Source organism: Lithobates pipiens, unplaced genomic scaffold (genome assembly GCF_037356315.1).
Source record: "Lithobates pipiens isolate NorthernLeopardFrog02 unplaced genomic scaffold, aLitPip1_a1.2 Scaffold_16, whole genome shotgun sequence".
NCBI classification, from domain to species: domain Eukaryota; kingdom Metazoa; phylum Chordata; class Amphibia; order Anura; family Ranidae; genus Lithobates; species Lithobates pipiens.
Genome location: NW_027507748.1, coordinates 19211071 through 19236634, shown reverse-complemented (window position 1 = coordinate 19236634; position 25564 = coordinate 19211071). Strand labels below are relative to the sequence as shown.

Genomic DNA, 25564 nt, shown 5'->3' with positions numbered 1-25564 from the left:
TTCTCCGCTACGTGCGTGGAATCGTTCCAGCGACTTTATTTAATTGGGTGGATATTTAATCACTCCGCTCCGTTATTGGTGGAGACAGGCCTCATGGTTCCGCTTTATTTGTTGACAGAACACATGCCTCGTCTGCCCATTGGCTGCTCTCGTTGAGGCGGGGCTAGCGCGAATAGGTGTCTCATTGGCTGACGGCTGTGGTTTGAGGTCACTTTAGTCTACGGGTTGACATCGGGGATCTAACACTCGTCTTAGGATGCTGCGAGCGGCGCTGGGGAGGAGCGGCCTGCGCCTATTGGCTGGTGAGGGGGGGGATATGTGAGCTGAGTGTTGGGGGGCCACACGATGCAATGACAACCTGTGACCACTGGGCGCTGTGACTCATTACCACACAATGCAGTGACCAATGGGGGTGCTGTAGCCATAGGCCAAGCCTATTGGATTAGGGTGTGCACCCCAAAACTCAAACACACACACGTGTGTGTGTGTGTGTGTGTGTGTGGAAGGGGGGATCAATAGCAATGCTGGGGGGGGGAGATAGGATGAGTGGCAGTTCTGGGGGGGGGGGGCATAGGATGAGTGGCAGTTCTGGGGGGGGGGGGCATAGGATGAGTGGCAGTTCTGGGGGGGGGGGCATAGGATGAGTGGCAGTTCTGGGGGGGGGGGCATAGGATGAGTGGCAGTTCTGGGGGGGGGGCATAGGATGAGTGGCAGTTCTGGGGGGGGGGGCATAGGATGAGTGGCAGTTCTGGGGGGGGGGCATAGGATGAGTGGCAGTTCTGGGGGGGGGGCATAGGATGAGTGGCAGTTCTGGGGGGGGGGGCATAGGATGAGTGGCAGTTCTGGGGGGGGGGGCATAGGATGAGTGGCAGTTCTGGGGGGGGGGGCATAGGATGAGTGGCAGTTCTGGGGGGGGGGGCATAGGATGAGTGGCAGTTCTGGGGGGGGGGCATAGGATGAGTGGCAGTTCTGGGGGGGGGGCATAGGATGAGTGGCAGTTCTGGGGGGGGGGGGCATAGGATGAGTGGCAGTTCTGGGGGGGGGGGCATAGGATGAGTGGCAGTTCTGGGGGGGGGGGCATAGGATGAGTGGCAGTTCTGGGGGGGGGGCATAGGATGAGTGGCAGTGCTGGGGGGGGGCATAGGATGAGTGGCAGTGCTGGGGGGGGGGGGCATAGGATGAGTGGCAGTGCTGGGGGGGGGGGGCATAGGATGAGTGGCAGTGCTGGGGGGGGGGCATAGGATGAGTGGCAGTGCTGGGGGGGGGGGCATAGGATGAGTGGCAGTGCTGGGGGGGGGGGCATAGGATGAGTGGCAGTGCTGGGGGGGGGGGCATAGGATGAGTGGCAGTGCTGGGGGAGGGGGGCATAGGATGAGTGGCAGTGCTGGGGGGGGCATAGGATGAGTGGCAGTGCTGGGGGGGGGGCATAGGATGAGTGGCAGTGCTGGGGGGGGTCATAGGATGAGTGGCAGTGCTGGGGGGGGGCATAGGATGAGTGGCAGTGCTGGGGGGGGGGGGGGGTTGATGAGATCGGTGGCAGCGCTGGGTGGGGGGGGGGGTGGATGAGATCGGTGGCAGCGCTGGGTGGGGGGGGGTGGATGAGATCGGTGGCAGCGCTGGGTGGGGGGGATGGATGGGATCGGTGGCAGCGCTGGGTGGGGGGATGGATGGGATCGGTGGCAGCGCTGGGTGGGGGGGGTGGATGGGATCGGTGGCAGCGCTGGGTGGGGGGGGGGGTGGATGGGATCGGTGGCAGCGCTGGGTGGGGGGGGGTGGATGGGATCGGTGGCAGCGCTGGGTGGGGGGGATGGATGGATGGGATCGGTGGCAGCGCTGGGTGGGGGGGGTGGATGGGATTGGTGGCAGCGCTGGGTGGGGGGGGATGGATGGGATCGGTGGCAGCGCTGGGTGGGGGGGATGGATGGATGGGATCGGTGGCAGCGCTGGGTGGGGGGGATGGATGGATGGGATCGGTGGCAGCGCTGGGTGGGGGGGATGGATGGATGGGATCGGTGGCAGCGCTGGGTGGGGGGGATGGATGGATGGGATCGGTGGCAGCGCTGGGTGGGGGGGATGGATGGATGGGATCGGTGGCAGCGCTGGGTGGGGGGGATGGATGGGATTGGTGGCAGCGCTGGGTGGGGGTGGGGGGTGGATGGGATCGGTGGCAGCGCTGGGTGGGGGGGGGATGGATGGGATCGGTGGGGGGGGGTGGATGGGATTGGTGGCAGTGCTGGGTGGGGGGGATGGATGGGATTGGTGGCAGTTCTGGGTGGGGGATGGGGTCGGTGTAGGAATAACCTATAATCACTGGGGCTCTGTGACCCATTGCCACTCTGCACAGTGACAACCTGTGACCACTGGGGGCTCTGTGTTCCTTTGCCACACAGTGCAGTGACCCAGTGCCACAGAGAGCACTGCCCACACCACATGTGGACCATTGCAACACAGTGTAGGGGCAACATATGACCAGTGGGGGGGCGCTGTGACCTGTTGCCATGTTTTCTCATTATATTCGCAGATTCTGCTTCCTGCTGAGAAGTCCTGCACAGTGATTGGGCTTTACTTCTTTTACTAAGGAAGCCAGGGAGTCTGACTGACAATCACAGCCCTTCCCTTATATAATCAGCAGTGACATACAGACAGCCACTAGAGGGGGTTTCTATATGTGAAATATGGTACAGCAGTGATGTGGGAACGGTGAAGTGTCTTCAGGCTCTCAGTATAATGATATCTGAGTGGTGATCTCTGGCAATGTGTTCTGATCTCTTCCCATATTGTTACAGAGAGGTCGGTGATGGGGAGAGGAGACTCGGCCGTTGTGGTGATGGGGAGACACCTGTGTAGTAAACCTGAGAATGAAGGTGAGTCCTGTGCGTGTGAATGAGGAACAATGTATCCATGTACTGTGAGTAAAATAAGTATTTGATCCCCAAGCAAAACACGACTTGGTACTCGGTGGAGAAACCCTTGTTGGCGATCACAGAGGTCATACGTTTCTTGGAGTTGGTGACCAGGTTCACACACATCTCAGGAAGGATTTTGGTCCACTCTTCTTCTTCTCTAAATCTTTAAGGTTTCTTGGCTGTCGCTTGGCTACTCGAAGTTCCAGCTCCCTCCATAAGTTTTCTATAGGATTAAGGTCTGGAGACTGGCTAGGCCACTCCATGGCCTCAATGTGCTTCTTCTTTATTGCCTTGGGGGTGCGTTTTGGGTCATTGTCATGCTGGTAGACCCATCCACGACCCATCTTCAGTGTTCTGGCTGAGGAAAGAAGGTTCTCATCCAAAATTCTACAATACATGTCCCCGTCCATTGGCCCCTCAATGTTTCCACCTGTGTGTGACTGTAGGGATGGTGTTCTTGGGGTCACAGTCAGCATTTTTCTTCCTCCAATCACAGCGAGTTGAGTTATGGGATGGGTGACAGTTCTTGGGTGGGAGAGAGGGATGGGATGGGTGGCAGTGCTGGGTGGGGGGGGATGGATGGGATCGGTGGCAGTATGGATGGGATCGGTGGCAGTATGGATGGGATCGGTGGCAGTGCTGGGTGGGGGGATGGATGGGTTTGGTGGCAGTGCTGGGTGGGGGGATGGATGGGTTTGGTGGCAGTGCTGGGTGGGGGGGATGAGTGGGATCGGTGGGAGTGCTGGGTGGGTAGGGAGGGTGGATGGGATCGGTGGCGGTGGTGGGTGGGGGGGATGGATGAGATCGGTGGCAGTGCTGGGTGGGGGGGGGTGGATGGGATCGGTGGCAGGGGTGGGTGGGATCGGTGGCAGTGCTGGGTGGGTGGGGGAGGATGGGATCGGTGGCAGGGGTGGGTGGGATCGGTGGCAGTGCTGGGTGGGTGGGGGAGGATGGGATCGGTGGCAGTGCTGGGTGGGGGGATGGGATTGTGGCAGTGCTGGGTGGGTGGATGGGTTTGGTGGCAGTGTTGGGTGGGGGGGTGGATGGGATCGGTGGCAGTGCTGGGTGGGGGGGAATGGATGGGATCGGTGGCAGGGGTGGGTGGGGGGGATGGATGGGATCAGTGGCAGTGCTGGGTGGGGGGGATGGATGGGATCAGTGGCAGTGCTGGGTGGGGGGGATTGATGGGATTGTGGCAGTGCTGGGTGGGTGGATGGGTTTGGTGGCAATGCTGGGTGGGGGGGGGGGGGCGTGTATGGGATCGGTGGCAGTGTTGGGTGGGGAGGATGGATGGGATCGGTGGCAGTATGTATGGGATCGGTTGCAGGGGCGCGTGGGGGGATGGATGGGATCGGTGGCAGTGCTGGGTGGGGGGGATGGATGGGATCGGTGGCAGTGCTGGGTGGGGATGGATGTGATCGTGGCAGTGCTGGGTGGGGATGGATGGGATCGTGGTAGTATGGGTGGGATCGGTGGCAGTGCTGGGTGGGGATGGGTGGGATCAGTGGCAGTGCTGGGTGGGGATGGATGGGATCGTGGCAGTATGGATGGGATTGGTGGGGGGGATGGATGGGATCAGTGGCAGTGCTGGGTGGGGGGGATGGATGGGATCGTGGCAGTGCTGGGTGGGGGGGATGGATGGGATCGTGGCAGTGGTGGGTGGATGGGTTTGGTGGCAATGGTGGGGGGGGGGGGTGGATGGGATCGGTGGCAGTGTTGGGTGGGGAGGATGGATGGGATCGGTGGCAGTATGGATGGGATCGGTTGCAGGGGTGCGTGGGGGGGATGGATGGGATCGGTGGCAGTGCTGGGTGGGGGGGATGGATGGGATCGGTGGCAGTGCTGGGTGGGGATGGATGGGATCGGTGGCAGTGCTGGGTGGGGATGGATGGGATCGTGGTAGTATGGGTGGGATCGGTGGCATTTTTCTTCCTCCAATCACAGCGAGTTGAGTTAATGCCACAGAGCTACATTTTGGTCTCATCTGACCACAGCAGTTTCTCCCAATCCTTCTCGGAATCATTTAGATGCACATTGGCAAACTTCAGGTGGACCTGTACACGTGTCTTCTTGAGGATGAGGAGGACCTTGCGGGTGCTGCAGGATTTCAGTCCATGGCGTTGTATTGTTACCAATGGTTGGTTTGGTGACTGTGGTCCCAACTGTCTTGAGATCATTCACAAGCTCCTCCCGTGTGGTTCTGGGTTGACCCCCTCACTTTTCTCATGATCATCCTCACCCCATGAGGTTGAGATCTTGCATGGAGCTCCAGATCCGAGGACAATTGATGGTTATTTTGTATTTCTTCGTTTGCGAATAATGACATCAACAGTTGTCTTCTTCTCACCAAGCTTTTTGATGATGGTCTTGTAGCCCATTCCAGCTTTGTGCAGGTCTACAATCCTGTGCCTGGTGTCCTTTTGGTAGCTCTTTGGTCTTGGCCATGGTGGTGAGGGTTTGAATAGCAGAGATTCTGTGGACAGGTGTCTTTTATACACATAACGAGTTGTCGTTAGGAGAACCTTCTTAAGCCTCATACACACGATAGGACTTTGTACAAACTTTCCCGTGGATTTTTGTACAAAGGGCGTCGGGCCCTGAACTTGTTTTGCATACACACAGCGGGACTTTTTTCAGCCAACTTTCACCAAATCACGTGGTTTTTCTGCTCTTTATCGCCACCTTTGGTCAACTTCTGTATTGTTGTCTCATCTTTTGCATTGGTTCTGAGCATGCCTGTTTGTACTTTGTACAAAAGTCCTATGGTTTTCTGTACACACGATCAGACTTTGCTCCATCAGACTTTTGTTGCCAGAAAGTTTGTCTGTTCGCACAGCCAACAAAAGTCCGATGAAAACCAAAAAAGTTTGTCCGATGGAGCGTACACACACGGTCGGATGTTGCTCCAAAACAGCTAATTTGCATGTTTGTTGTCAAAAAGTCTGATCGTGTGTATGAGCCTTTACATTGACAGGACTAATCTGTGTACCACATGAGCCAGTCTGGAGCCAGTCTGTTGGAGCCAGAATTGTGGTTGGTTGGGGATCAAATACTTATTTTACTCACTAAACTAAATTTATAACATTTTGTTTTCTGGATTTTTGGTTGATATTCTGTCTCTATCATATAAAATACACCTATGATGATTTTCGCCACTGTATCGCCCTTCTTCCTCTCGGCTTCTGTTCCATTGTTTTTTTTTGTTTTTTTTTTTCTAATATCGAAGGGCCAAAAAATGGTAAAATGTAGCAACGATTAAATTTAAAAAATGATCCCATGACTATTACCTCTAGGGAAGTGCGTCCTCCAGTGTACATAAAGAATTACTGTGGGGGTTGTGGGCCTTTTATCGGTGATAAATCCAGCTTCATGGATTAGAGCAGTGATGGCGAACCTTGGCACCCCGGATGTTTTGGAACTACATTTCCCATGATGCTCCTGCACTCTGCAGTGTAGTTGAGCATCATGGGAAATGTAGTTCCAAAACATCTGGGGTGCCAAGGTTCGCCATCACTGGATTAGAGAATGGTCTGCAGAATAGTGAATATGAGAGATGAAGTAGGCGAAGGAGTCGGGATCGGTGGTTTCTTTTTGTTAACAATGAAGGATCTATGATTATTGATTGATAAGTGGCTATATAAGATGTCTATATGAGAGACTGACAACCTCCACCATGTAGTCACCCTCCCCGCCTCCTTCTTTTACCTCCCAGGTCAGTCCTTCAAGATCTCCACACACAGACCCAGCAACTTTGAGAAGAAGATCCTGCTGTGGGGAGGTCGGTTCAAGAAGGAGTCCGATATTCCAGAATTTGTCTCGTAAGTATCTGAGATGACTTCCATCTCCACCACTTCTGGCCATCCTCTGACCCAACCGTGGGCAGCTTGGTATCTACAGTGCCCGTACCTTCTGGGACACATCAGGTTTATTGTCGGCCCCTTTTTCGTTTTTGCTGGACTTGTGGGGAGGTCGGTTCAAGGAGTCCGATATTCCAGAATTTGTCTCGTAAGTATCTGAGATGACTTCCATCTCCACCACTTCTGGCAGTCCTTCGACCCAACCGTGGGCAGCTTGGTATCTACAGTGGCCGTACCTTCTGGGACACATCAGGTTTATTGTTGGCACCCTTTTCCTTTTTGCCGGACTTGTATTCTAGGACATCGTAATATGTTTGTAAGAACGGGGTAAGAGGAATTTTTCAAAACTGGAGCAAGCTATACACGACAACCAATCGGCTTCCATCTTCCGTTTTGCTCAGTTAAATTTTATTTTTATTTTATTTTTTTTTTATTTTTTTAATGAAATCTAGAAGCTGATTGGTTGCCATGCACAGTTTTTACAGTGTTGTTTTTTTTTTTTTTTTTTTAATTCCCCATCCAAAAAGGGATAGATGTGCCCCTTCGGAAAAAGGGAGGTACAGAGCAGGAGAGAGGCGGGGTTTACAGACTAGGCATTAACCCTACGGCTGCTGAGGCTTTTTCTTCTTTTTTTTCACACGTGTTAAAGTGGTTGTAAACCATTACAAACCACTTTGACCTACAGGTAAGCCTAGATTAAGGCTTACCTGTAGGTCCAAGAAATTATCTCCTAAACCTACACGGTTTAGGAGATATTTACCTGAAGACAGCCACCGCTGTCTACGGCGCATGCGCCCGTAGACAGCGGTGCGCAGGCGCACTGGGTAAGCCGCAGATCGCGGCGATATGCCGCGAGTGTCGGCTCCCATGTGCATGCGTGGGAGTGACGTCATCGCTGCTCTGGGCGAATCACAGCAGCTAGACCCACCAAGAAGATGGACGCTCGGAACTACAGGGGACAGCGGTGACTTCGCTGGCTCCTGTGTCAGGTAAGTGACACATAATGGACTACTATGCGATGCGATGCACAGTAGTCCATTATGCTTTACCTTTGCAGGGAATCAAAGAGGAAGTAAACCCATCAGGGTTTACTTCCTCTTTAAAATGCCCTAAATAACTAAATATTAAGTGAATAATTTCCCAAATAATTCATCAACATATAGAAGGAATAATAAATAAATAGTGCACAAATTCATAAATAGTGCTAATAAATAATGAAATATATAGAAATAGGAAAATCGTACCCCAGACGACGTCATCATATGACGCCACGTGCGTCGGGTGACTAGGATCTGCTGCTGAGGCTTTTTCTTCTTCTTTTTTCCACACGTGTTAAAATGCCCATTTTTTTTTTTAGGCCTGAAAATTGCTTAAAACCCCCAAAACATTATCTATTTTATGAAAGTAGGTCAAATCTAAAAGATGCATTTTGGGTCGAGTAAGTAGATATGAAACATATGGTTGGGTTGAGCAAGATATGGTTTGGTCGAGTAAGTAGATACCAAATATGTCAAGCCTTAAAGTTAACCACGTCCGTGAAATGGGTGAAAGGACCCTTTTACTTGACACAAACTTTCCAGAACCGCTAAAATGATGTGTGACGTGCCGGATGTAGTACCCCGTTTCCCCGAAAATAAGACAGTGTCTTATATTCATTTTTGCTCCCAAAGATGTGCTAGGTCTTATTTTCAGGGGATGTCTAATCCACCTGTGCCATTTTGATCCCCCCTTCTAATCCACCTGTGCCATCTTGATCCCCTACTTCTAATCCACCTGTGCCATCTTGATCCCCCCCTTCTAATCCACCTGTGCCACCTCGATCCCCCCCTTCTAATCCACCTGTGCCACCTCGATCCCCCCCCTTCTAATCCACCTGTGCCACCTCGATCCCCCCCTTCTAATCCACCTGTCCCATCCTTCTAATCCACCTGTGCCATCAATTAAAAATAGAAAATGACTGCGCTCCTAAAGACGTTTTTTTTTTTAAACTAAATTACTAAAGCTGCAGCTATTAAGATGTGATACACATCCAAAATACCAATGAAAAACAGAAATGTATAGCTGCGCTACCTATATACTCCCACCTCCCTAAATCTGAACACTGGTAATATTACAACCTTCAGACCATCGCCATAGTGAATAAAATAACTAAATATTAAGTGAATAATTTCCCAAATAATTCATCAACATATACAAAGAATAATAAATAAATAAATAGTGCACAAATTCATAAATAGTGCTAATAAATAATTAATATATAGAAATGGGAAAATCTTACCCCAGACGACGTCATCATATGACGCAACGCGCGTCGGGTGACTAGGATGTGCTGACGCAGTCACGTGGGAAATTGCTCACTTAATATTTAGTTATTTTATTCACTATGGCGATGGTCTGAAGGTTGTGATATTACCAGTGTTCATATTTAGGAAGGTGGGAGTATATAGGTAGCGCAGCTATACATTTCTGTTTTTTCATTGGTATTTTGGATGTGTATCACATCTTAATAGCTGTAGCTTTACCAATTTAGTTAAAAAATGTATTTTAGGAGTGCAGTAATTTTCTATTTTTAATTGATGTGGGCAGATCTACCGTGTTTCCCAGAAAGTAAGACATCCTCCGAAAGTAAGACCTCCCACCAGGTTTCCATCTTGCAGAAATATAAGGCACCCCCCCTATAATAAGTCCTCCACCGAACATAAGGCCTCCCCGATAATAAAGCCACCTGAAGCTACGGTACCGTAAGGAGTCTGACTCCTCTGGACTGTAGCGGTGGCGAGTGACGTCACCGTCATCAGGGAGCCCACGCCGCGGCCATGACATGCTGATGCCTTCTACCACCTGACGGAGTCTGCTTCACAAGACAGTGAGTCGTGCGGGGCAGGAGTCGGGCACATTGAAGGAGAGAGGGTAAGTAATCCACACAGGGGGCTCACAGTGGATTTGATGAGGGTCAAATGGCACAGGTGGATTAGAAGGATGGGACAGGTGGATTAGAAGGGGGGGATCGAGGTGGCACAGGTGGATTAGAAGGGGGGGATCGAGGTGGCACAGGTGGATTAGAAGGTGGGGATCGAGGTGGCACAGGTGGATTAGAAGGGGGGGATCAAGATGGCACAGGTGGATTAGAAGTAGGGGATCAAGATGGCACAGGTGGATTAGAAGGGGGGGATCGAGGTGGCACAGGTGGATTAGAAGGGGGGGATCGAGGTGGCACAGGTGGATTAGAAGGTGGGGATCGAGGTGGCACAGGTGGATTAGAAGGGGGGGATCAAGATGGCACAGGTGGATTAGAAGTAGGGGATCAAGATGGCACAGGTGGATTAGAAGGGGGGGAATCAAAATGGCACAGGTGGATTAGAAGGGGGAATCAAAATGGCACAGGTGGATTAGAAGGGGGGATCAAAATGGCACAGGTGGATTAGAAGGGGGGATCAAAATGGCACAGGTGGATTAGACATCCCCTGAAAATAAGACCTAGCACATCTTTGGGAGCAAAAATGAATATAAGACACTGTCTTATTTTTGGGGAAACGGGGTACTACATCCGGCACGTCACACATCATTTTAGTGGTTCTGGAAAGTTCGTGTCAAGTGAAAGGGTCCTTTCACCCATTTCATGGACGTGGGTAACTTTAAGGCTTGACATATTTGGTATCTACTTACTCGACCAAACCATATCTTGCTCAACCCAACCATATGTTTGTTATCTACTTACTCGACCCAAAATGCATCTTTTAGATTTTACCTACTTTCATAAAATAGATAATGTTTTGGGGGTTTTAAGCAATTTTCAGGCCTAAAAAATGGGCATTTTAACACGTGTGCAAAAAGTGAAAAAGAAGAAAAAGCCTCAACAGCACATCCTAGTCACCCGACGCACGTTGCGTCATACGATGACGTCGTCTGGGGTACGATTTTACTATTTCTATATATTAATTATTTATTAGCACTATTTATGAATTTGTGCACTATTTATTTATTATTCTTTGTATATGTTGATGAATTATTTGGGAAATTGTTCACTTAATATTTAGTTATTTTATTCACTATGGCGATGGTCTGAAGGTTGTGATATTACCAGTGTTCAGATTTAGGGAGGTGGGAGTATATAGGTAGCGCAACTATACGTTTCTGTTTTTAACTGCCCACACCAATGAAGCATAAAATATGTTTTTGTTTTTTTTCCCCCCCAGGTATGAGATGGTGGACGGAGCAAAGAGCAAAGTCCGGGTGAAGTTCTCGGTGATTATGATGCTTCTCACCATTATGGGCTGTATTGGAATGGTCATTTCTGGAAAACGGGTGAGTGCCAGATGGGATATTCTTTAGTGCTGTTATTATACTTTTCTATAGCTCTGACAAATTCAAGTAGTGCTGTACAGAGAACACTGAGCCAGTCACATCAGTCTCTGCACCAGAGGAGCTTACACTCTAATCTTCGTCTTCCTCCTCTTCCTCCTCTTCCTCCTCTTCCTCCTCTTCCTCCTCTTCCTCCTCTTCCTCCTCTTCCTCCTCTTCCTCCTCTTCCTCCTCTTCCTCCTCTTCCTCCTCCTCCTCCTCCTCCTCCTCTTCTTTCTTCCTCTTTCTTTCTTCCTCCTTCTTTCCTCCTCCTCTTCTTTCTTCCTCTTTCTTTCTTCCTCCTTCTTTCTTCCTCCTTCTTTCTTCTTTCTTCTTTCTTCTTCTTCCTCCTTCCCCCACTGACAACTAAATAATCAGTCTATAATTTTAATGGTCTGTTTATTATAACAGTGAGAGACAGAATAACAACAAAAAAAACGCATTTCATAAAAGTTTTATAAACTGATTTGCATTTTAATGAGTGAAATAAGTATTTGATCCCCCTATCCATCAGCAAGATTTCTGTCTCCCAGGTGTCTTCTATACAGGTAACTAGCCGAGATTAGGAGCACTCACCTAAAGGGAGTGCTCCTAATCTCAGCTTGTTACCTGTATAAAAGACACCTATCCACAGAAGCAATTTAGATTCCAATCTCCCCACCATGGCCAAGACCAAAGAGCTGTCCAGGGATATCAGGGACAAGATTGTAGACCTACACAAGGCCGGAATAGGCTACAAGACCATCGCCAAGCAGCTTGATGAAAGGGTGACAACAGTTGGTGCGATTTATTTGCAAATGGAAGAAACACAAAATAAGTGTCACTCTCCCTCGATCTGGGGCTCCATGGAAGATCTCACCTCATGGAGTTTCAATGATCGTGAGAACGGTGAGGAATCGTCCTACACGGGAGAATCTGGTCAATGATCTCAAGGCAGCTGGGACCATATTCACCAAGAAAACAATTGGTAACACCCTACACTGCGAAGGACTGGAATCCTGCAGCGCCCGCAAGGTCCCCCTGCTCAAGAAAGCACATGTACAGGCCCGTCTGAATTTTGCTAATGAACATCTGAATGACTCGGAGGAGAACTGGGTGAAAATGTTTTGGTCAGATGAGACCAAAATCAAGATCTTTGGCATCAACTCAACTCGCCGTGTTAGGAGGAGGAATGCTGGCGATGACCCCCAAGAACATCATCCCTGCGGTCAAACATGGAGGTGGAAACATTATGCTTTGGGGGACAGGACAACTTCACCACATCAAAGGGACGATGGACGGGGGCCATGCACCATCAACTCTTAGGTGAGGACCTTCTACCCTCAGCCAGGGCATTGAAAATGGGGACATGGATGGGTATTCCAGCATTCCACAATGACCCAAAACACACGGCCAAGGCAACAAAAGAGTGGGCCAAGAAGAAGCACATTAAGGTCCTGGAGTGGCCTTAGCCAGTCTACAGACCTTAATCCCATAGAAAATTTGTGGAGGGAGCTGAAGGTTTGCGTTGCCAAACGTCAGACTGGAAACCTTAATGACTTGGATCTGCGAAGAGGACAAAATCCCTCCCTGAGATGTCTGCAAACCTGGTGGCCAACTACAAGAAACTAGGGCTGTTACTGATTAAAATTTTCCTGTTCGATTAATCGACTAATTTCGATTAATTATAACGCACATACAGTTTTTACTATATATATAAAAAAAATTTTTTTATTAAACTTTAAGAAAAACGTAAAAGTTAGTTTAACTTTAACTGTCCACATCTCCCCCATACTGTACGGTACACATCTCCCCCCCATAAAGTACTGTCCACATCTTCCCACATACCTTAATTTTCATGATTGTCTGCTCTGTCTGGAATAGACAGCAGGCAGACCCGTCCGTCCTCAGAGTAGACCCAAGCAGGCGGGCGATGATGACGTCAGCGCGCGCGTCTAGGCCACCGTCGGGTGGACCAAGATGGCCGCGGCTCCGGAGCTAGGCCGAAGCCGCGGCCTTTCCTATGGGCGAGACCGCGGAGCTCACTCCGCGGATCGTCCTCGATCAAAATTATTTTAATCATTCAAAGAAATTAACGATTAATCGAACAATTAATCGTTAATTTCCGCAGCCCTACAAGAAACGTCTGACCTCTGTGATTGCCAACAAGGGTTCTGCCACCAAGTAATAAGTCATGTTTTGCGAAGGGGTCAAATTCTTCTTTCACTCATTTAAAATGCAAATCTAATTATAACTTTTTTTGAAATGCGTTTTTTCTGGATATTTTTGTTCTGATTTTTCACTGTTTAACATAAACCGACCATTAAAGATATAGACTGATCATTTCTTTGTCAGTGGGCAAACTTAGAAAATCAGCGAGGGATCAGCAACTTTTTTATATATTTTTTTTTTTTTTCCGCTCACTGTATGCAGAGAGACCACTGCTTCCACACACACAGACTGCTGGCAGGAAACAGACTTTCCTACTCTACAGGCTGTGGTTGCTTTCTAAGAAAACCAGCTGTAATATTTTGCACCCCTTTTTTATTTGCTGCACCCGCATTGTATTTCTATGGCTTATACTGAAAGCTGAGTTGGCCTTCTGGTTGAAGAGTCTCGGGGGTTGAGCTGTTCCCTGGCTGTACACGAGCCGCTCTCTCTAGTCTGGGCTCCTCTCCAGATCACTCTGAAGGTCACACGTGTTCGGTATGATTAGCTGAATTCTTGGCTTCGCATCCCAGGAAGTGACCTCTGGGCACACCGCGCTCGTCAAGAGACTTATTACTCTCCGCTCCCAGCATATTCCCACATACCTCCAATAGAACTGCAAAGACATGCCTGATTTCTGCCTACCAAGTGCTTTCCTAAATTATAAGGTGACCCTATACATCTGCAGGTATCTACTATGGGGGGAAACATGCTGACCTCCTTCTCAAAAAAAAAAAAAAAACTTAAAGTGCTTGTAAACCCTTCCATTTACCCAGTGAAGTGACTGGCCTCAGGTGATGCAGAGATGAAACTAATCCTTCATAAGTTGTACCTGTTTATCTGCCCTCTTCTCTATATCCATTCAAAATACTGAATTTATAAAGCTTGCCTGAGTGTTCAGAAAAAGGGGGCGGGGAGCTGAAGTTACACTCTGCAGAGCTCAGCAAGGATAGTTCTGAGAGCTGATTGGAAGAAAGGGACATCATCCCCCCCCCCTCCTTCTCACAGTACACAGGAACAGAGCTGAGGCTGCCAATCACAGGCTGTGTTGGCTATCCCTCCCCTGTCACAATTTTCCTCTTAGTGTCAGGAAGGTGTGTCAGAAGTGACTCGTGCAGATAGCAGAGGAAGGAAACAGCAGACAGAAATGACACTTTGTTCTCTGGAGTGACACAAGTACACACTATAGAGGGATATGCTTTGTTCACATTTCATGGCTGTGGTTTACAACCACTTTAACTCTTTGCCGCTGTACATAAACGGGCAGGTGGGAGCTTTGCCATCCTGACTGGACGTACCCGTGTGTCGTGTCAAAACCCGTCATGGCTCGCGCAGCCTCAGGGCCACGCAGCAACACAATTTTATGTGATGTGCTGTGTCCTTTGGACACAGCACATCACAGATCGGGACATGAGTACTGTGATTAGCCCTGCCCAATCACAGCCGTCGTGTGTCTCTCTAGCAGTTTTACCCACTGAGCTCAATGAGGGCTAATTTGTCGTGCACGCGGGGGGGTCGCTGGGCTGGGCGCTGCAGCCTGTCAGATCTCTGTGTGTTATGATTTCTGCAAAGGTACACAAAGCACCATCTGTCCCTGTCCAAGTGTCCCATCGGCATCATCTGTACCGGTGTCCCATCGGCATCATCTGTACCGGTGTCCCATCGGCATCATCTGTACCGGTGTCCCATCGGCATCATCTGTACCGGTGTCCCATCGGCATCATCTGTACCGGTGTCCCATCGGCATCATCTGTACCGGTGTCCCATCGGCATCATCTGTACCGGTGTCCCATCGGCATCATCTGTACCGGTGTCCCATCGGCATCATCTGTACCGGTGTCCCATCGGCATCATCTGTACCGGTGTCCCATCGGCATCATTTGTACCGGTGTCCCATCAATATCTGTCAGTGTACACACCAATCGTGGTGTGATCAGATGATTTTAGGGCAGAGGGGACATCTGGGGTCTGAGAGACCCCAGATCTCTCCATAAAAAGTACCGCTCACTGCCTATTGCTGTCACAAGTGATATTTACACGCCTTGTGATACCAATAAAAGTGATTTAAAAAAAAAAAAAAAATGGAAAAAAAACTGTGTGAAAAATAAAAAAAATCTTGTGTGCAAAGGCAAACGCCCGCGTTGGTGTCATACATATAGGGCGTTTGCACCACATATAAGATATTGCTGCGAACGTCAGAGTGAGAGCACTCATTCTAGCATCAGACTTCCTCTGTAACTCTAAATTGGTAACCTGTGAAGAATTTTTATAAAGCGTCGCCTATGGAGATTTTTAAATACCAAAGTTTGATGCCATTTCACAAGCGTGCACAATGTTAAAGCGTGAAATGTTTGGTATCTATTTAGTTGGTGCAACACTATATTTTATCAAAAAAAAATTGTATTATATTGTTTGTGCATTATTGCATTCAAAAAAACGCTGCACAATAGACTTTTTTTTGCCTAGTGAAGGAGATGCACCTAGGAACCCTGCGGTTTTTTTGTGCAGAAGCTTGGCTTTTTGAGCAAGATGAATGATCCTGGGATCTTCTATCAACAGCCGGCTGGGTGACAGGCTGGATACTCTTATCCTTGTAGTCTCCCCATTCTGGCCATCGAGCGTGTGCAGGCCGCAGCTACGGCTTGGCAGGCCACAACATACCTCAGCTCCAGAGGTGGTTGGTGAGCTTTTTGCTCCGGGGCACACATATGACCGGGCTACTGATGTCTGCGTCACAGTATGCCGGACCAGTAGTCTTCCCTGTACTGATCAGGAGTTGACTACCATGGAATGTCCCCCAGCTCTTCAGGACTGGTAAGTACAGCTCTCCCTGCCTCGGCAGGATGGAGCAGCTGAGCATTCCCTGGGAGGTCGATTAGGGAGGGCCCCCCTCTCTTCTCTCCCCCCTCTCTTCTCTCCCCCCCTCTCTTCTCTCCCCCCCTCTCTTCTCTCCTTCCCCCCCCCCCCCCCCCCTCATGTGCGTGCGTGTGCCCTGGGCTCTCACCTGGGGGTTTAGCTGTACTGGGTCCTGCAGCTTAGTCCCGCTGGATGCCTATGTAGTCTGCCCCTGTGTTGGTGCAGCGCTGTGTCTGCCACATGTTCTCTCTAGCCTCTCATAATGCTGTTCAGCAGCCATTTTAAGTATGGGAAAGGGTCAGACATGCTTCTGGCTTCAAATGGCCATTTTCCTAGTGATTCTCTATTAGAACACTGGCGGCCATTTTCTTGTAGCCGGACCGCGTTTTTTGTGCTCTAGCAGCAGCCCCTGTGCCCTCAGCTTCCTGTTTGGTCATCACAGAGCACTGGGAGGTTTATGCTGTGATTCTGGACACGTGTGTCAGATCGCTCACCGATCGCGCGACTGGCCGGCCACCGACACAGTTTTGCTAGCTGCATCTGGGAGCGCTGGGGATCATCGGGCACTGCGGTAATACAGTGCGGAACTGCCCAGGGTGGTGAGTCCAGCGGGTTAGAGCCCCTCAGTCAGCAGCAGCAGCAGGAGAGTGGGACTGTCACTGTCCTAAGTCCTCTTCGGGTGGCAGACAGGGTAGGGTCAGCATGGCTTCAGAAACTGGTGTTTCTTCCCCCGAAATCCAGGCAATTGCAACCGGGTCACCTGCGGACTGCACGGTCCCTATGGACACCCTTACGGCGGTCCTCAATTCGTTCGTTGCCAAGATGGAGGTGGTGCGTGGGAAGAAAGGTGCTAAAAAGCGTTTGTTTCCGTTCACAAGCGGCTTTTTCGTCCGCCCGGAGCTTCGGCAAAACGTCCCCAGCCCGACAGGACGCCCACGGACGGTCAAAAACATCCCTGGAACCGCAAGCCTAACAAGCCTGCGAACAAAAGTGCTACCGCATGAAGGTTTGCCCCCACCCGTGTCTCGGGTGGGGGGGGGTCACCTTCGGGAGTTTGCAGCCCGGTGGTCCTCCCGGTTATCCGACCAATGGGTCTGTGATCTGATTTCCACAGGCTACAAGATAGTGTTCCTCTCTTGGCCGCCAAACAGATTCTTCCCCTCCAGCATACCCGGTTCGCCAGGAGGCCATGTTGGGGGCTGTAAGGGACTTGCTGAATCGAGGGGTGATTATACCAGTTCCGGAGCCGGAACGCTTCCAGGGATTCTACTCAAATCTGTTTTTGGTTCCCAAGAAGGAAGGGGTACATCCAATCTTGGACTTGAAAGCCCTCAATCACTTTGTAAAAGTGCAGAGGTTCAGAATGGAATCAGTTCGCTCAGTAGTCGCTGCACTCCATCAAGAGGGCTCCCTGGCGTCCTTGGACATTCAGGATGCGTACCTGCACATACCCATATGCCTTCGGCATTAAAAGTTTCTGCGTTTTTCAGTTGGGGAAGCCCATTACCAATTTGTGGCTCTTCCCTTTTGGCCTGGCATCAGCCCCCCTGAGTCTTTACCAAGGTATTGGCTCCAGTATTGGCGTTGCTGAGACAACGTGGGATCGCGATCGTGGGTTACCTGGACGATCTCTTCCTGAGATCATCTTCTGCCTCAGAATTAGAGGAGGATGTGGTGATCACCATGCAGACCCTGCAAGAAGTTTTTCTCCCTGGAGACAAATTGCAGACTCTCAGGTCCGCAGTGAAACTGCTGAACCGCAAGTGGTCGTCACTCCGGTTTTGCATGCGAGTACTGGGGCTCATGGTAGCCTCCTTCAAGGCAGTACCCTACGCCCAATTCCACACCAGAGTCCTGCAGAAGGAGATCTTGTTAAAATGGGACAAGTCTCAGTTGTCCCTGGATTGACAGATCCAGGTGAGCCAATCAGTCAGGGACTCTCTACTCTGGCGGTTGAGGTCCCCGGTAAATCAGTCTGGAAAATCGTTTCTTCCTCTGAAGTGGACGGTGGCGACTACGGACACCAGTCTATCCGGCTGGGGTGGACTGATGGGGGTTCAGTCGACTGAGGGCCTCTGGTCGACGGTAGAATCCGAGTCGCCGAGAAATCTACTCTAATTGAGAGCGATCGGGCTGTGCCTCCACACGTCGTTGAGCCTTCAAGGACGTCCGATCAGGATTCAGTCAGACAACGCCACGGGTGTGGCATACATAAATCGCCAAGGGGGAACAAGAAGCTCAGCCGCTGCCTCGGGAGGTCGCTCACATACTTCGGTGGGCAGAGCGACACGTTCCGGCCCTGTCGGCCATTTACATCCCGGGTGTGGAGAACTGGTAGGCGGACTATCTGAGCCGACAGATACTGGACCCAGGAGAATGGGCATTGCATCCGGAGACGTTCAGGCTGCTGTGCCTGAAGTGGGGAACACCAGATGGGGATCTATTGGCCTCCCGTCTCAATCAGAAGGTGCCAAGATTCATGTCCAGGACGAGAGATCCATGGGCAGACGCGTCAGACGCGCTGGTGGCTCCGTCGGATCAGTATCAGCTGATCTACGCCTTTCCTCCACTGAAATTGTTGCAACTTCTGCTTCACAGAGTGGAAGCCGAGGGGATCCCAGTGATACTGGTGGCCCCAGATTGGCCTCAGAGTCCCTGGTATGCAGATCTGGTGCGTCTGGTGGCAGATGCTCCCTGGCGACTGCCGTTGTGAGGGGACCTTCTGTCTCAAGGTCCGATTTTTATTTTATTTTATTTTATTATTATTATTTTTTTTTTTTTCCCATCGCTGGCTTTAACGGCATGGCTGTTAAGAGCCAGGTGTTGAGGAACCGGGGTTTGTCGGACTCGGTGATTCCAACTATGTTGAGGGCATGGAAATATTCTTCTAGGAAGATATACCATCGTACCTGGAAGGCTTACATCTCCATGTGTGAGGAGAATGGTTGGTTGGCATCCGCGTTCCTTTTCCATAGCAAGGATCCTGTTTCTCCAGCGAGGAGTAGACCAGAGATTGGCATTGAGCACTATCAAGGGGCAGATCTCAGCCCTGGCTGTCTTTTTTTTTTTTTTTTTTTTTTTTTCAACCACCCCTGGCATTGCACTCCTTAGTGGGTACCTTCGTTCAGGGGGTATGACATGTAGTCCCTCCGGTGCGCCCACCGTTACCCCCATGGGATTTCAACCTGGGGTTGTCTGCGCTTCAAAAACCGCCGTTTGAGAATATCAGGTAGATTCCCTTGTTGACCCTTTCACAGAAGGTGGTCTTTCTAGTGGCCATCACCTCGGCCAGGAGGGTTTCGGAACTGGCAGCCTTGTCCTGCAAGTCTCCTTATCTGGTCATCCACAGGGATAGGGTGGTGTTGCGTCCGCACCCATCTTTTCTTTCAATGCATGATACACAGGAGATTGTAAAGTGTATGTTCACCTTTTACCGCTCAGAGAGGGTTGACGCAGACACAGAGCTGCTCATCTGTTCCCCCCGACACACTACATTCCTTGTAATAGGAATAAAAGTGATCCATTTTTTATTTATTTTTTTAAAGTGTAAAAAATCAAGTAAAATAAGATTTTTATTTTTTATTTTTTTAAAACACCCCATCCCGCCAAGCTCGCGCACATAAGCGAACGCATGCGTGAGTAGCGCCCGCATATGAAAACGGTGGTCAAACCACACATGTGAGGTATCGCCGCGATCGGTAGAGCGAGAGCAATAATTCTAGCCCTAGACCTTCCTCTGTAACCCAAAACACGCAACCTGTAGAATTTTTTTTTTTAAATGTCGTCTATGGAGATTTTTGAGGGTAAAAGTTTGACGCCATTCCACGAGCGGGGCGCAATTTTGAAGCGTGACATGTTGGGTATCAATTTACTCTGCGTAATATTATCTTTCACAATATAAACAAAAAATGGGCTAATTTTACTGGTTTCTTCTTCTTTTTTTTTTTTTAATTCAAAAAAGTTAATTTTTTTTCCCCCCAAAAAAAGTGCGCCTGTAAGACCGCTGCGCAAATACGGTGTGAAAAAAAAAGTTTTACAATGACCGCCATTTTTATTCTCTAGAGTGTTAGAAAAAAAAATATCTATCTATATGTATGTGTGTTTTTGGGGGTTCTAAGTAATTTTCTAGCAAAAAAACAAAAACTGTTTTAAACGTGTAAACACCGAGTCTGGAAAAGAGGCCTGGTCCTTAAGTGGGTTATAAAGAATTGCTGGCTGTGCTGTCCTCTGTTCACCCCGTCCTGGATCTTCTCTGTGTCACCATCACCTCCATCCACCGCTCCTGATATCCTAATGAGAGATAAATGTGATTTCCCAGAATAGAACATTAACTCAGACCTCCTACCGAGTGCCATGTCCTATAGAACTACAGGAACCAAAACCTCCTCATCCTTTTAACCCAAAAACAGAAAATTATTATATTGCAGCTTACCAATTCTCGCCACCATTAGTTGTCCTTCTTCTTTTTTTATTTTTTTTTAATATAATATTTATATATGTAATTATTATTAATAAATGATATATTATTATTATTATTAAGAATTTTTTTTTATATATAATATATATATATATATATATATACACACACACATCATTTTATTTTTGTTAAATATAATATTTTTATATACAATTATTATTAATAATATATATATATATATATATATATATATATTAAATAATTTATTATTTTTTTTTTTTTTACAAGGTTGGTTTCTTTTATTTTTACCTGATGGTCCTGCCAGTTGTTATTTTTCATCTTCCTTTAGCAGGCCGAGTTGTCCAGCAAAAGTGGGTAGGGGGTTGAGACAAAACACTTGCCACTGACGGAGGCTAATGCAGCCATCTGATTGGTAAGCAGCAATATATGACCTTTCCTATTTTGGGATTGGATACGTGGGTTTGTTTTGGAGGCTGGAAAGGTGCCAAATGACGATCGTTCTCCAGTTTGTTAGGTTGACCCGTCTCCGTTCTTGTTTTAAGAGAAACATTAAAAAAAAAATGTGTTTTTATATCTTGTATAAAGTTCCTTCTCTCTCTTTTCCCTCCATTGGAGATAATGATTTATGTCTCGTGGTATAAATTGTCACGTTGTTTAACCCGATCGTTCTGCAAGGTACATGTTGTTGGTTATTGTCTCCATTTCCACCATAGTAGGATAACGGGGAGGGGGGATTGTGTAGGACGGCTTTATTATTATTATTATTATTCACGATTTATATAGCGCCAACAGTTTACGCAGAGCTTTACAATGTATAGGGGAGACAACACAATTACAGTACAATACAAAAGGTACAGGAGGGCCCGGCTCGTAGAGCTTACATTCTAAAGGGAGGGGGCGGTGGTACAAAAGGTAATAGCTGCAGAGAATGATTTGATGGGGGTGGCTTTATACAAAGAATATAGAAAATTTGGTTATACAACCCGGGGGGGCAGGGGGGGGGGTGGGGGCTGTATGTGCCGTCCTGTACACTCCGTTTTGTTGAGCGGGGTCGGTGGGGCTCCAGTGAGCAGTTTGTTTTATTTTAATCGATTAATTTCTATAAATTATAACGCACATACAGATCCAACTACTTGTAGCTAATCTCCTTGCATTGCAACTCTGCATTAGTCAGTGGTAAATGTGGTATACACTATATACAATCACCCGACACTAGTTAGTTTCCACAATCCATGACTTAACTTCACAGTGCACACAAATACGTTTTTAAATTCAAACTGTAGCACTGATGTCTTTTTTTTCCCCCCACAGTAGCGTGACAATCCCTCCACCTCCGGTCTAACTAATCACTCACTGGCATGGACCCCTGTGCAAACAGGTGGTAATGCAAGCAGGTATCAAAAGGGTTAACACGGACCATAAACTTCTCTCACGTCTCCTTAGATCTCAGCAAGGACGGCAGGTCATGGGTAGAAAGAGAAAAGATCGAAGCGCTCACCGCTTAAGTATAAGATTTTAAAAAACTACTCGCATAAAGATAGTAAAAACACAGCATGTAAAGCCGACAATCGCGTTAGTTCCGTAGGGCAGCAGCGGGTGACGTCATGCGTAGCTCCGCCCCCGTGTGCGTTGCGTTCAATCAGAACTTCGACGTCACCGGACACCCCCCCCCCCTTCGTTAGCAGACGGAGGCACTTGGGGAAGGGGGGAGGAGTCCAGTGACGTTGATGTCCGTGACGTCACCAGATCTCCAATGGAACTCCCTGAAGATCCGGAAGCCGGCGGAGAGGTGAGTACCGTTGAAAATAATTTCGATTGATCAAAAAAATGAATCGATTAATCGAGGAATTAATCTTTAATTTCCACAGCCCTAAATAAAATGTATCCCTTATTAAGCAGCATGGTCCGCCTGTGTCTCTTCTCACTGGGAGTCTTTCCCCTGTAAAAAAATAACATTCTCTTTATACAAAGAACTGTCAGAATCCATTGCATAAAAGCAGAAGGATGTAAAGAGGACCTGTCAGTAAAGCTGGCCACACACATGGTGGAGGGGGGGGGGGGGGGGGGATTTACTAAAACTGGAGAGTGCGGAATCTGGTGCATTTGTGCAAAGAAACCAATCGGCTTCCAGATTTTATTGTCGGAGCTGAAGTGCGAAGCTGATTGGTTTCGCTGCACCAGATTTTGCACTCTCCAGTTTTAGTAAATCGCCCCCCCCCCAGTGTGAGTGCGTTTCACTAGTTCAACAGGAACCATTCCAAATACACACTAGGGGGGGTATTTACTAAAACTGGTTTCACTGCACCAGATTCTGCATTCTCCAATCAGCTTCGGCCTTCAGCTAGTTCAATGAAGATTTGGAAATAAAACCTGGAAGCTAATTGGTTTCTATACAGAGCTGTACCAGATTTTGCACTCTAGTTTTATTAAACCCCCCCCCCCCCCCACACACCCCCAGTTTGTATTTCAAATGGTTCCTGTTCAACTGGTGAAACGCACTCAGTTGGGTGTTCCTACCAACCCCCTCCATTTGAAAAAAGTTGAACGTTTGACTTTGTTGGAGGATCCTACTGGAAGAGTAAAGTGTGTATTCATCGGGAGCCCATGGGGGGAGGGGGGAGGTGTACCAGGAGGAGAGCTGACCTGGTAAAGTGTTCTCCTGGCTCGGAGCTGAACAATTCTCTCTCTGTTCTCCTCAGGCCGCCGGCCGACACGAGACCCTCGCTAATTTGAACCTGGAGAAGAAGGCGCGCTTCAAGTCTGGATCAGAAGAATAGTCTGCAGGGGGGAGAACGCAGAATATTCCACCTTCTTAGAATGTGTAGATTTTAGTGACGTCTTGGGCTAATGTACATTGATGATCACATATATATATATATATATATATAAGCTACCTGTGTAGAGACAGTGTTATGATCCCATTGGATATGATCAGTGGGGATCCCCTCCCCTTGGATATGATCAGTGGGGATCCCCTCCCCTTAGATATGATCAGGTGGGGATCCCCTCCCCTTAGATATGATCAGGTGGGGATCCCCTCCCCTTAGATATGATCAGGTGGGGATCCCCTCCCCTTAGATATGATCAGGTGGGGATCCCCTCCCCTTAGATATGATCAGGTGGGGATCCCCTCCCCTTAGATATGATCAGGCGGGGATCCCCCCCTTAGATATGATCAGGCGGGGATCCCCCCCTTAGATATGATCAGGCGGGGATCCCCCCCTTAGATATGATCAGGCGGGGATCCCCCCCCTTAGATATGATCAGTTGGGGATCCCCCCCTTAGATATGATCAGGTGGGGATCCCCCCTTAGATATGATCAGTTGGGGATCCCCCCTTAGATATGATCAGGCGGGGATCCCCCCTTAGATATGATCAGGCGGGGATCCCCCCCTTAGATATGATCAGTGGGGATCCCCTCCCCTTAGATATGATCAGGTGGGGATCCCCCCCCTTAGATATGATCAGTGGGGATCCCTCCATTGGATATGATCAGGTGGGGGATACCTCCATTGGATATGATCAGGTGGGGATCCCTCCATTGGATATGATCAAGTGGGGGATACCTCCATTGGATATGATCAGGTGGGGATCCCTCCATTGGATATGATCAAGTGGGGATCCCTCCCATTGGATATGATCAGGTGGGGATCCCTTTATTTGATATAATCAGGTGGGGATCCCCCCATTAGATATGATCAGGGGGGATCCCGCCATCGGATATGATCAGGTGGGGATCCCTCCATTAGATATGATCAGGTGGGGATCCCTTTATTTGATATGATCAGTGGGGGATCCCTCCCTTAGATATGATCAGGGGCGAGCCCTCCATTGGATATGATCAGTGGGGGATCCCTCCATTGGAGATGATCAGTGGGGGATCCCTCCATTGGATATGATCAGTGGGGGATGCCCCCATTAGATTGGATCAGTGGGGGGATCCCCACTTATGTACATAGGATAGTTCAGTACCCCTCCTAGAGGGGGCGCAGAGGTCAAACTGACTGTGATCCAGTCTCTAAAAAATTGCTCGTAGTTGAGGATAAATGTTGTTTTGTATTTTGGCTTCCTCTGGCATTTCAACACTTTTATTGAGATTTATTTTTCACTTCCTGAGAGTCACAATAAAATTATATCAGACATTGCGACTTATTATTTTTATTGTACCTGTAACAAATATGGTATAAAGTGGAATTCCAGTATTGTAAAAGACAAATGGGAATGTTGGAAGGATCTGATCAAACTTAAAGGCCTAGTCCTATCCTTCTTTTTTTTATATTAGAGGAATTTTAGTCCCCCTCCCCATTCCTTCTCCGTCCCCACCCCCCCCCCCCCCTTTTTTTTTTTCCACCCTCTTACCTGTTATTCAGCATTATCCTCAAATATGATGTTTACCTGTCCAGCAGATCCAGCCTTGTCCTGTAACCATTCAGGTGCTGCAGCCCAAGTCCACCATGCTTCCCGGCTACCTCTTCCTGGTTCAGGCAACCGGCCCCCAATGATGGTGCAGTAGACTTGCCTACCAGTCGCTGTGAGTCCCTACTCATGTAGCCTCCTGAAATATGTGATGCCCACACGTGGACACTTCATTCTTGCCTAGGGAAGAATGGTGGCAGGGGGCGGGGCCAAAAAATAAGTACTTTATAATATTACAGAGCATAGGAGGAGGGTGATTGGTTGCATGGAGGAAAAGTCCCTTTTGGGGCTGAAGGTCTCCTTGAATAAATGCACCAGCAATGAATGATTTAAATGTTTGCCTTGAAGCCTGCAGAGCATTGCAGCAGCAGCAATCGGTGTGCTGTGGGTTCAGTGCATTGCTCAACGCTCCTGCCTTGTTTACCTCCAGTCCTGGGTCTATATAGAGAAGCGGACCCATTACTGGGCTGGAAGACGTTATTAATGGACTGGAAGTGCGGACTCCTTGCTCTATTTGTGCCGACACAATCGCTAAGTCCCCCTGCCATGGTGGACGATGGAA

At 48.9% G+C, this 25564-nt stretch overlaps 2 protein-coding genes across 11 annotated transcripts in view; one reads left to right on the top strand and one right to left on the bottom strand.

The window, feature by feature from the left end:
* Positions 1–25564, bottom strand: part of LOC143981648 (uncharacterized) — a 281237-nt gene that overhangs the window by 101064 nt on the left and 154609 nt on the right. The gene's annotated exons all lie outside the window — the stretch shown is intronic.
* Positions 95–24728, top strand: LOC143981644 (protein FAM162A-like). 10 transcript variants are annotated; one of them, XR_013274343.1, is made up of 7 exons: positions 95–302; positions 2787–2864; positions 6619–6724; positions 10960–11068; positions 23285–23881; positions 23966–23993; positions 24113–24728. XR_013274343.1 is itself a non-coding variant. In XM_077479635.1 (5 exons), exons 1-5 carry the CDS (start codon positions 257–259, stop codon positions 23360–23362), a joined length of 417 nt encoding a protein of 138 aa, XP_077335761.1. In that variant the 5' UTR covers positions 95–256; the 3' UTR covers positions 23363–24728. The 10 variants fall into 10 exon arrangements, 1 of the variants encoding a protein (XP_077335761.1); XR_013274342.1 differs by having other exon boundaries at positions 23285–23580; positions 23910–24728; XR_013274340.1 differs by having other exon boundaries at positions 23285–23580; positions 23882–24728.

What these genes read in the sequence shown, in the direction of transcription:
- LOC143981644 (XM_077479635.1), top strand. Translation starts at nt 257, where the DNA reads ATGCTGCGAGCGGCGCTGGGGAGGAGCGGCCTGCGCCTATTGGCTG. An exon ending in TAGTAAACCTGAGAATGAAG is followed by an intron (nt 2,865 to 6,618) that starts GTGAGTCCTGTG and finishes TTTACCTCCCAG; the next exon opens with GTCAGTCCTTCAAGATCTCC. An exon ending in TGGTCATTTCTGGAAAACGG is followed by an intron (nt 11,069 to 23,284) that starts GTGAGTGCCAGA and finishes TGTTCTCCTCAG; the next exon opens with GCCGCCGGCCGACACGAGAC.